This window comes from Haliotis asinina, chromosome 9, assembly GCF_037392515.1.
Source record: "Haliotis asinina isolate JCU_RB_2024 chromosome 9, JCU_Hal_asi_v2, whole genome shotgun sequence".
Lineage (NCBI taxonomy): Eukaryota > Metazoa > Mollusca > Gastropoda > Lepetellida > Haliotidae > Haliotis > Haliotis asinina.
The window spans coordinates 19,519,121-19,531,928 of NC_090288.1; the positions used below are offsets into that span (position 1 = coordinate 19,519,121).

At 40.6% G+C, this 12,808-nt stretch overlaps 1 protein-coding gene across 2 annotated transcripts in view; it reads left to right on the forward strand.

The window, feature by feature from the left end:
• The window catches only part of LOC137295552 (molybdate-anion transporter-like), a 78,412-nt gene that overhangs the window by 10,803 nt on the left and 54,801 nt on the right, over positions 1-12,808 (forward strand). For both annotated transcript variants that reach the window (XM_067826941.1, XM_067826940.1), the window contains exons 3-5: positions 957-1,017; positions 9,244-9,351; positions 10,270-10,388. In XM_067826941.1, the coding sequence (XP_067683042.1) occupies positions 957-1,017; positions 9,244-9,351; positions 10,270-10,388 (288 nt within the window). The remainder of the gene's footprint in view (positions 1-956; positions 1,018-9,243; positions 9,352-10,269; positions 10,389-12,808) is intronic.

Below are 12,808 nucleotides of genomic sequence, written 5' to 3' on the forward strand. Positions count from 1 at the left end.
TGTAGTGTAGTGACATATTCTTACTGGATCCACATAGAGTAATGACATATTTCCTAGGGCCACGTGGTGTAGTTACATATTTGACTGGGCCCATGTTGTGTAGTGATATATTTTTACTGGTGTCATGTAGTCAGTGTTTGCAGTAGGTTTTGTATGAGTGTGTGCTGAAATAATATAGTATATATCTAGTCCAAATCTTTTGCGTGTGAAATTTTCCTTACAGTCTTGAGTCATTGTAAAATGTATTGGTTCTTTATATGTTGCTGTTTTAAGGTACTTCGTCAAATTAAGTAGATCAGAGTCTCTGCGTCCAAAGCATGCATTCAAAATATTTTCTGCATGCTTTTTTGTTTTGCGTGAAAAACATGTGTTTCTGCATTAACATGAACACTGTAAGTATAGTTGCATATTTTTACTGGAGCTTTATACTTTATAGTGTAGTGACATTCTCTGACTGAGGCCACTTTTGTAGTGACATATTCTTATTGGAACCTCTTGTAAAGTGACATATTCTTATCAGAGCCACATAGTGTAGTGACATATTCTTACTGAAGCCACATAGTATGGTGACATTCTTACGGGTTTAACTTGTGTAGTGACATATTCTTGTTGGAGCCACTTGTAAAGTGACATATTCTTATCAGAGTCACATAGTGTAGTGACATCTTACTGGAGCCACATAGTGTGGTGACATATTTTTACAGGGTGACATAGTGTGGTAATATATTCTCACTAGGGACACATAGTGAAGTAACATACTCTCTTGGGGTCACATAGTGTTGTGATATATTCTTACTGTGGCCACATATCATGGTGACATATTCTTATGGGAGCCTCATAGTGTGGTGACATATCTTCACTGGGGCCGCAGTGTGTAGTGACATATGATAATATAATATGGTTCTTTCAATTTTATGTTAGCAATGCTACTACTTGTGACACATTTGTGATTTCAGTGGGAGACGGGCCAACTGTATTTTGTATGGAGTGTTGTATGGACTTGCATGTGTAACTAAGGTAAGACCACCAGGGTCAACCATAAACCCTGTCCTTAACTTACAGCACCATGCACTTCATGACTTACAGAATGACACAGGTAGACATTAACATCTATTCCTGTCACAGAATCAAACAAGCTTCTGCTACTTCTCTTTTTACAGGTCCTGCATTCAGTTACAGGTTCAGCATTCAGGAACTATATATAGAACATCATTCTCAAAGGATAAGTGAATTGGTTTATGAATGGGTGTGGTCTCAGAGCTGAAGCTTGCTATACAACACAATACCCACTTGTATGCTTTTAGGTTGTTTCTGAAAGGTTCCCTGGCAACACATTGGGTTATATATCACCTCAGATAAAACCTGTTTGATTGCTTTCAGCAGTATTCATAACTTTTGCTACAGTACAGACATGATTTGATGTAAAACATAGATGTGATGTGAAAAAAAGAAATACCTTCACACACATGAATTGACCCCAGCAGATACACTGTTTACTCACATTAATTTGTCAACGTAGAAACACTATTTACACACATTAGTTAGATACACTGTTTACTCACATTACTTTGTCCAGGTAGATACATTATTTACACATATTAATTTGTTCAAGTAGATGCACTATTTACACACATTACTTTTATCCAGTTAGATAGATACACCTTTTACACACATTACCTTGTCCAAGTAGATACACTGTTTACACACATTACTTTGTTCAAGTAGATGCACTATTTACACACATTAATTTGTCCAAGTAGATACACTGTTTACACACATTCATTTCTTCCGAGTAGATGCACTGTCTATACACATTAATTTGTCTGAGTAGACACACTGTTTACACGCATTAATTTCTTCCTAGTAGATACACTGTTTGCACACATTACTTTGTTCAAGTAGATGCACTGTTTACCCACATTACTTTGTCCAAATAGATACACTATTTACACACATTAATTTGTCTGAGTAGATACACCAAGCTCACACTGTGTGTCCCAGCAGATACACATTGCACAAATGAGATGTATATTTGCTAAAAAAACTGTACTAAGAAAACAAAGCTGCATGTAAATCACTACCAAGTGTGGCCTTTGGTCTTGTGTACTGGCAGGCCTTCCATACCTTCAGTCCTCCACCATTAGATATGGGTTCATTCCTTATTCCTTCAGTGAATAACACGTGATAGCGCTTCATCTTGCTCACTGGCACACAATAGTGCTACATCTTCCTCAAGAGTGATTAAGATCAAGATTTTTAAACTTATCCTATCTCACGTTATGCAGCTGTCCTCTTCCTCAATGACCATGTGTGGAAATGTGCTATGAGCCCCCACCCTGACATCAACACCTGTCAATCATCTCCATACTCATGCTGCATGCTAAGATGATCACATGACAATTTGTACCTGTCATTCTCTTTCTTGTCTCTACACCATGTGGACGTGTGATTTTTCCGTGACAAGCTTGGGTACTTTTCTGAGAAGAAGAGAAACATTGCAGCAATTGTAATAGCAGCTTTTCTGCGGCGGACCAGCATGCTATATGTGTTGACTGTTTGGGGCAGTGCGAATGGTCACATTAGTGTACTTTCTGTGTTGATCTTGATGACCAACGCCTTTTTGGAGTATCATCGAGTAGCAAGTCGATTGTCGGAGATCAGATGAGGGTCCATCATCATCGAAAAGACTCAGGATGGAACATTGCAAAAAATTGGCTCTATGTCAATCTAAGTGTCAATCTTCCAATGGAGATTTTTTGGAGGAGGCTTTAGACTCATATCTTAGAGAGAATCTTCGGCATCTAGCCCTGTTTCTTTGAAAGACTCTTCATCCGATGGCCCATCTCATCCTACGTTGGTGGTGGTTGGATCACAAAGTTCACACATTCCATCAGTGGTGGGGTCCTATGCGCCGCTTGGTGTGATGCCCTGTGAGTACCTATGAAGAGGCAGGTTCGGTGCATTCCACTTTAGTGGTTGAATCTACTTAAACCTCTCGTGCAGTTCTTCAATTCATTGTGGCACTTCGGCTGGGAGAGGTGAAGGGTTTCAAATTGGCGCTGTCTCATCATTGTCATATGGATCCATTGAGTCAAGGACATCCACACTCTGCTAGTGCATCGCTCCCCTCCGAAGATTTGTTTACGATCGGAGAAGTGCATGAGGTTACACCAGCTCTTGTTCCCCATGCGACGCTTTCAGTTAAATCGCTGCTTGCTCCTGGTTAGGCGCTTTCAGCTAGGATGTCAACTTATCCTGATTTGGTGCTTTCAGTCAGTGTGTTGCTTAACCTGGGTGTGGCACTTTCGTTCAGAGAGCCATATGTTACCAGTTCGGTGCTTACACACTGTATTCACACTTCTTCACATAATAGTGTGGTTGATTCAATGTGTCATCACAGCCTTCATGGATTGGCGTCTATCCATGGTGCCTCTGGGTGGGCGCTTACGCATACCCCACCTGCTTCGTCGGGTATTTTCAACACATTTCAACACATTGGTTTGACATTTCCTCCATGTGCGCCTGGTTTGGCGCTTCCTTACAGCATACCTGGACAGACGCTTCTTCCATTCATCAGCACAGGGCCTTCTCATACAATGATTACTTCAGTAGTTACTCAGAGTGTGGTGGGGATGACGATTGCTAAGGGTGCCTTTGGGTCGGTGCACTCTCTAAGTGTATGGAGTTGGTTGGTGGCTTTGAGTACTTCTGGTTTCATGCCGGCTGGCATTGCGTCACTTGCTACTGCCTGTACATCTGTTTCCTCTGTGACTTTGGCCCCTGGTATTGCGGTATCTACCTTTGCGATGCTTACTGCTTCTCAAGTGTTGGCATCAGCAGTGACAGCATCACCATTGATGAGTTCTACCATTTCATCTTGTGATCCTGGCTTAACTAGGGTAAACTTACATCTTTCAATGGCACCTGCTCCAATTCAGAATTTAGAGAGCGTTCATCATTCAGCTACACCGTCTCTCTCTTCAGATGGAACCTTGGCTTCAAATATTAGCATCAGTGTGAACAACAAACCACAGTTGTTGATTGGGATTGCCAATGCTCTTCAACTGCAATTGTGTACTTCACCTGTTGACGTGTTGTCTAGCTTTGAGTTTGACATGAGGTCAGGTGATTTTGCCTCTATTACCTTCCCACATTACTCAACCAGCGGCATCTCTGGGTGGGTTTATGGCTCCACGTTTAAGCTTAGTGTCTGCACATGTACATGAGTTTTCGACGATGATTGTGTTTCCCCCTGTGAATGATGATATTGTGCTGTTGGGGTCTAAACAGAGGGGCTATTCACCATTTCTGGTAGAAGATTGTGTGTAGACTTGGATGGTGCTACCAGGAAGGTTATGGCGCCTCTTAATATGATTTCGTCTGCATCTGATATAGTAGCAATGGCTTTCGCACATGCATCTTCGTATCAACAGGCATACATTTGGGCTATGGTGTTAATGCAAAAACAATTCCAGACCATTCTAGACCAGTTGGCACACTTTTTCTCGTCATAGAGGTCCTCTTCATCTGTCCACATGGGAGGATAGATTCCGTACAGTCCTTGTTTGTCAGCCTTGGTCAGGTTGATCTCTGTTTAACTGAGCAGTTTGGGAAGTGGCCACTCAAGTGACTTCAAGATATTGGAGCACAACTTGGTCCTTCCGCTCCCAGTTGTGCCTATTCAGATAGTAGGCGAAGACTTCCGACTTATGCCCCAAACTTGACCATTTTTTATGACCCTTATGCTCTCGCCACCCTGTCAAAGGGGTTTCCACTTCGCATTGTTGGCATGTTTCTTCTCTCCAATCTTTTTGGTTCCAAAGAAAGATAAGTTGATGCTGATCTTCAGTGTGAAGGTTTTCAGTAAGACATTTCTGCAGTCACTGCCTCATTTCCAGATGTGTAGGTGGCCCTGCTCAGAACTATCATGGAGCTGGGAATTACACAGTCAGCCTCGATCTGTAGAATGCATACTTTCAGTGCAGTGGATTTATTCACCCCTCCAGGATTGTGGGATAGTTCATAACGTAAGATAGGATGAGTTTGAAAATCATGAAATTTTAACCATAAATTGTATATTTATATACTTATCCTATCTTACGTGATCCATGCCCACCCACCTCTGAATCACAGATTACGGAAAGCTCCAAGATGCTCATGTGATCATCTGAACATGCAGCATGAGCATTTAGATGATTGACAGGTGTTGTTGATGTCAGGGTGGGTTCAGAGGTCAGGTGATCAGAGGCCAGTAAGATTTGATTCACCTAAGCTCATAGCACGTTTCCACTCCTGGTCGTAGAGGAAGAGGAGAGCTGCATAACGTGGGATAGGGTAAGTATATAAATATACAATTTATGGTTAAAAGTTCCAATTTTCATAAGAATTGTGTATTTAGTGTTAAAAGCACCAAAATTTGTCATCATATGAAAGAACATATCTGAAATAATTTCATATATGGAGGCACCTGATTATTTGTATCTTGTGCGCATGCGCAGAACGTGACATACTATTTTCAGCATTTACCCCCTTCATTCTTTAGTGTTGCCATTCACTACATGCTCATAACTTGTGTGATTCACAGTTTCATGAAAAGACAAGAAATACACAATTTTAAAATAGTACAAAATATTTTGAAACAATGGACACTCTTTTTGTACCATTGAACATGTTGAACTCTTTGATAAAACATGCGTATGCTTGGAGTTTATCTGAGTAAAATTGATTGAAAATGAAAAGTTGCAAAAAAAATGCAACACTAAAAAAAGTCATGGATTTGTTTAAAAATCAGTGTGATTATTCACCATCTTTATGTTTGGCTCACGGGCAAGCAAGGGAGATACTTCAGATCATCGTTTGCAAGGGAGCAGTCATTTTTTCCGGTACAGATCATACTTAATTGTTATTGTTTAATGGTAAATATCAATCAAATTCGCACAGACATGCAAATTATATCTTATCCTGACTCATACTAATTACTTATCTCATCTCATTTCTGAGATGGTAGTGGAAAATCAAGTGCTTCTGTTCTCCTTCAATGAAAAAAAATCTCACCCCTAAACATTCAAGGAGTGCATGTGAAGGGGATGCATGTTACCAAGCCTGTGCGACTCTCCCCTTGTATTAGTGCCAACAGGGTTAGACTCACACCATGAAGAGTCGACATCAATCAATCAATCAACTGCTTACTTGGATTACAGACAGGTTACCCAAAACTTCCCATCAAAGGTTCGTCCTCTTTCACCTTTCCACCAAATGGAGAAACTAAAACTGCACATCATCATGAACAATGCTACCAGAATGCAGGGCCTTCCCAACTTGCTCAGCTTGATAGTATTAACATACAGGTCTTCCTGAGCCTCACTATGTCCAGATCCATCAACAAAGCAATGATGGACAAAGATCCACAGTCTGACAAAGAATGTTTGAGTGTCTGTGGTTGGCCAAAAAAGTACCCCGAGTGTATCTCTGACCAGATCTGCTCAGCATCATCAGACTCACCTTAGTACAAGGAAATACTGGCCAAACTTGGACCTTCTGGAATACCTCACACGAATGTTAATGAATAGGTTACCCATTCCTGTGATAACATCATCGTTGATTCACTCTATCTTCTGTAGATATATTACTCAGGAACCCTACAACCCAAGCTCACAGATGCGAGAGAGTCACTTCAATTCAAAGAAGCAATAGAAGTTATACCTTAAGAGACACTCAACACAGTTTTGTTAACCAATTTTCTTGGTGCCCAAAACTATTTATCAGAAAAGTCCAGACTAATATGAAGTTCAACAATGAACATCGGAATCCTCAACATCTGAAGTTGATGATAAGACAAGAACTTTCTGGCAAGCATAGATTTAAGGGATCTGCACATGCCAATCCACCCAGGGTCCTGGAAGTATCTGTGATCCATCCCAGTTATTGGTACTACAGTTTGGCATTTTCATGGTTATTCACACAAGTAACCAAGCCTTTTGTGAGCTTCCTGCACAACAGGGTAATTAGATGCCCCTTCTACCAAATCAGTGGTAATCACTTCAACAAGCTGTTATGCTCAAACATTGATTGGATTTCACCATATGTTTGCCCAATCACTCACTAAGGAGGGTCAGACTGCAGCTACAACCCATTCAGAACTATCAAACTTCACTCTGGACCAATGTCAGAGATCCATTCTATGGACTGCAGCCTCCCTGGATTTGATAAAGGTCCCAATGCATCAGTGCAGTACTTGGCGCTTACCACTGTGTCTGGTCCAAATCCTATGCATTTATCTACTTAGAATGAGCACCAGATATCAGAAATTTAGATGACTCTTCATCCCGCTGGTATGAGATATCACAAAGCAGAAGTATCCAAAACAACTATATCTTTCTGAATCAAAAAGAAAAACTCAGTTCATGCCATCCATCAGCACATGTAGCTGTTGTTCATCAGTTTACCAGGATGGTCATATATTGTGTCAGTCATCCTTCCACAGCCTGAAGTCCCATCTCAAACAAAGAGGGGTTTGCTACAGAAGGTAAGTGAACAGTATGTTCCATACTGGATGACACTACACCAAGCATCATAATCTTTTCAGGAGTAGGTATCTTGTCTGTACAAAGGTGTGCAACAACCGATGCAGGTGCAAACAGTCCTCACTTATATGCACTGGTGTGAGAGCCATTGTTCATAACATTGACTCAGCTATGTTTTCAAGATGTTTAACTAGTATTTTGGGTCAATATTTTACAAAAAGTCATATTTGTACAGTAGCCAGAAAAGGAAAAATATTGTTTATCTACTGCGCATGCACAAAATGAAATTATTTGAGTGCCTCCATATCCTAAAATGTTCACTAAGCACCAGTCTGTAAAAGTTTTTTGCTTTTGTCATTAACACATTTTATCTGTGTAGTTGCTCCACCACACTGGAGCAAGTGTGTCATGGCAGATAAAATATCAGATGTAGTTTAAAAGTCACCTGAAACAGCATTTGTTCTTAGTGATTTTGAAATGATGATCTTTCATGGAAAATATAAATAGGTTATCACGCGAGAGTGTTTTTGGATGGTTAGTATCCTGTATTAGGGGTAGATATTGTAGTTAATGAGCTGAATTCATGGTGTTTATTCCTAATGCAGGATATTAACAATCCCCAAAACACATAAGTGTGATAACCTGCTTATCATACAGTGTCATTCTTACTTTATAATTTAAAAAAAATATGATTACGTTTGCTACAGATCATGAAACTAAACTTCGTGTGATGTGCCCACATATCTGTGACATCACAAATATGTGTGTAGTGATATGTGATGTCACAAGCTCAGTGATGCAATTTTCTATTGATCACTCATTTGACTGTGTTACGTCATCTAGTTTTCAATAAGTTTTTTGCTCACGTTTCAAAAATAACAATCTCTTCTGGAACTTTAGAAACATTCAAATACACTTTAATGTTTGTGTGACACCTTGCACCTGGATTTCTTAGTCATTCTGTCGCTAGCACTGGCAGTTGGTCAGGGAACTGATGTTGATATCTTTGTAAGCCTATGAATTTCTATCTTCACTTTGTAATCTAGTCCATCTATCATAACCAGGCATGGATATATCTGGGATCAAAGCACTGACAGTACCGTAACTACTGCCATCAACCTGGACACACCTGCTGACCCTTGATGCCATGTTTGTTAACACTGTGAAAGTAGTCCCTAAAATTTGTATATGACCTCTCTAATGTGCATCAATATCCGTGTATTACCCCAATGGATATAAGAAAATATCTGTTGGCTTTATCCTGCTGAGAACACTATCCATTGTATTATAAACTGGATGAAGGGGAGGAGAAATATATTGAATGCTCTGAATATCCATTACCAGTGTGAATGATGAAATGTAAGTAAATACTCAGTGGCTCAACATATGAACAGTAGCTAGTGACAATCAGTATGTGTCTTCTCCGCCACATCATTGTTCCCTTCAATAATATTGTCTTAATATGTTAAGGAAATTCACATTCAATTTGTTTATGTGTAAGCAGTGGAACTATTTGCCTTTGCCTTTTGACTTAGAACCCTCTGCATATGTTCTGAATGTTAGGATATTTCATTGCTTTACTTTGGTGTTATGCTTGTTTGTTGTCAAGGCTCTTAAAGCCTGTCTTCATCTTCGGAATTTGCTAGACTGAGGAAAGAGAACTTCTACAATTAAAGACAGCAGCTGTCAGAAGAGTGTAATATTTTCTGCAATTTTGCAGCATTTCAACAACTTCTGGATCCTGATGGTAGGCAGATTTTTGGGAGGTATGGCAACCTCTATCCTTTACAGTGCCTTTGAATCCTGGCTTGTCTATGAACACAACAAGGTAGGGACAGTATCTTATCTCATGGAATATTACCTATAATAACTTCCTGCATGACACAAGGTGTGCCCATGATTGTGTGAGTCAAGGTGTGTGCCCATGGTTGTGTGAGTCAATTGGTGTGCCCATGGTTGTATGAATCAACTAGTGTGGCCATGCTTGTGTGAATCAAGGTGTGTGCCTATGCTTACATTAGCAAAGGTGTGTGCCAAAGCTATATGAACAAAGTGTGTGCCCATGGTTGTGTGAGTCACGGTGTGTGCCCATGGTTGTGTGAGTCACGGTGTGTGCCCATGCTTGTGTGAGTCAAGATATGTACCATATTTGTGTGAGTCATTGTGTGCCCATGTTTGTGTGAGTCAGGGTGTGTGCCTATGCTTGTGTGAGTCATGGTATGTACCATACTTGTGTGAGTCATTGTGTGCCCATGTTTGTGTGAGTCAGGGTAAGTGCCCATGCTTGTGTGAATCAAGGTATGTACCATACTTGTGTGAGTCATTGTGTGCCCATGTTTGTGTGTGTCAGGGTAAGTGCCCATGCTTGTGTGAATCAGTGTTTATACCCATGCTTTTGTGAGTCAGGGTGTGTGCCCATGCTTGTGTGAATCAGTGTGTATACCCTTGCTTGTGTGAGTCAGGGTAAGTGTCAATGTTTGTGTGAGTCACAGTGTGTGCCCATGTGCATATGAGTCATATGAGTCAAGGTGTGTGCCCATCCTTCTCTGAGTCATCGTTTGTACCATGTTTGTGTGAGTCAGTGCTTGTACCGTGCTTGTATGTGTAAAAGTATGTGGTCTTGATTTTCAAAGAGCGGAGGTTTCTATATGTTGTAAGTGAAGAACTCTTGGATTTCGATGCATTTACTTCACCCCATCTAATCACTGAATTACATCACATTTATCTTAATATTTTTGTCTTCCAGAGAGGATTTGATCAGGATTTACTTGGCAATATCTTCAGCAATGCCATCCTTGGAAATTCTTTGGTGGCCATTGTGGCAGGTCTTGTGGCACAGTTCTTTGCTGATCAGTTTGGATTTGTGTGAGTATAAACATTAATATTATGTACTTATGTACTTATTTTCTTGTAGTTATGAAATGGAGGGTTAGATAATGTGACATGGAAGGTTTTGAGTACCATACATGTTGATTTGGTTAGCTGTTGGCCACATTGGTATAGATACTACTACTACTACTACTACTACCACTACCACTACCACTACCACTACCACTACCACTACCACTACCATCACCACTACCACTACCACTACTATTGCTGAATGGTACAGCGATGGGAGTAAACCAGGTGAAGTCCTTTAGGTGAAGTCTAATGGATGGGAGTAAACCAGGTGAAGTCTTCTCAGTGTTGGTCCTTTGTGGAGAAGCTGTCTGAGAAGCCATTGTATTGTGTGTACATGCAGTGTGTGGAACAGAACAGCAATCCAACTGACTCCTTTGCTTGGATGAAGCCGACTTGTCTCAAATGTAAAAATAAGGGTTTCCTTTTTGTTGCTCAGGACAAGTCACTTCCCACTTGCAATCGCCAAAATGTGATTCTTAACCTAAATGTTAACATAAAATGTTGACTGTGCAGTGAATTCACAGTGACCGTCAAACACCTTTTCAGTGGATGTCCTTCCTTGGCACAAACAGCATATGTTAAAAGACATGACGGCATGGCTTGCTGCTTTTACTATTGTCACCGCCATGCCTATGGCTTTGACTATGAGGTCAGGGTTAGGGCATCATGGAAAATGACAGTTTTAAACTTCTATGGAATAGGCCCATATACAGTCTCAGAAAAATTCCAGCCAACAAACCTGATCTTGTCCTATTTGAAGGCTATTATCACGGGGTGCATTTTAATAACCCTTGCAAAACACATTGCGGGGGTTATTAAAATGCACCCTGTGTGTCTGTCCATCCACCCGTGCACATTTATCTTTTCCAGAGCAGAACTCTAAAACCATTGAATATTTCTTCACCAAACTTGACACATAGATTGGTCTAGTTAGTACTAGAGCCTTTTGATAGTTTTGGAATTCTGAATAAAATTTTGGCAGCTTTTTCATGGCAGCAAGTGTGACTTAGACTGAAATTGGAGATAATGTAGAGGATATTGATGACTGTGTCTTCTTGTTTGTATCATTGAATTTTCTGTCCCTTTTGACAGCAGCATGATTTGCACAAGACTCAGGAAAAGCATGATAAATATGCGGACCTCGCCTTTGAAATGTCTTGCTTGCATCCCAAGTACACTGTTGTCAGGCTCCCCATTGTTCTCAGTGCCCTTGGTTTGGTACCTTTTGATTTCTTGGCACAGATGAGGAGAGTGCCCAGATTCTCCACTGGGAGCAAAGCCCTATGGACAATCTGGGTAATGCAGAAGGTTGCAGTGTTGGGAACATGTTGTAAACATGTTTATTTGCTGGTCATAGATGTGTGAGGAATAAAAATATAAGGCACTCACAAGTCATGTCTGGTAAGTCAGCTGATAGCTCTAGTAACCATTTGTTAACTGCTGCTGCTGAGCTAGAACCAAAGTAGGATCTACAATTCCTTGGAATGAGATTGATCTCACCAATGGATTGCATTGTTGTACCAGGGAATTGCTGGACCAGGATTCAAGCCTTCATATGGCAAGCACTAGTGTCTCTGTTACCACTACAACAGTGACGATGTGTTCTGGGTGTACTCACCTCAGCTCAGGATGTAACCTGAAGGGGAAGAGTACGGTTATACCCATTACAACGGTTCTTGAATACTTACCTGGATAGTTTGGATCAGATACCTCTACCGGATAAAATGAAACCATAACTGTTACGGTGAACTCACAGGTCGAATGTTTGCAAAGGAACCTACTTGACAAAGCCGGATTGCAACATTCATCTCTCTGTAGATGTGTCACTACAAAGATGGGTAGCCCACCTAGACAACAGTGTTGCAGCAGGGAAATTGATGAGTCAGGAACGACACATCAACCATTTGGAGATGAAAGCAGGAATTTGGACAACTATCTCAGTGATCACTTTCCAGTGCCTTTCTATCACAGTCACTGCTTGTTGTAAGAGGCAACTAATGGGATCAGGAGGTCAGGCTTGCAGACTTGGTTGACACATGTCATCGGCTCCCAACTGCACAGATCGATGCTCATGTTTTGATCACTGGATTGTCTGGTCCAGACTCAAATATTTACAGACCGCCACCATATAGCTGGAATATTGCTAAGTTAGGCGAAGAACTAAACTCACTCCTATGAGATCTTTACTTCAATTAGGAGCTAATAATAATATCGTCAATTTAAAAAAGTGGAAAACCCTTACTGGCAAGATGGTCTTAAGGCATGGAAGAGATACAGATCATCCTTGAAACTTTACCAAGGTGATTATCACGTAATACTTTATGAACAACTGTGGTTTAACCATCATTTTGTAAACTCCTTTTTGATCCATATAGCTGAAA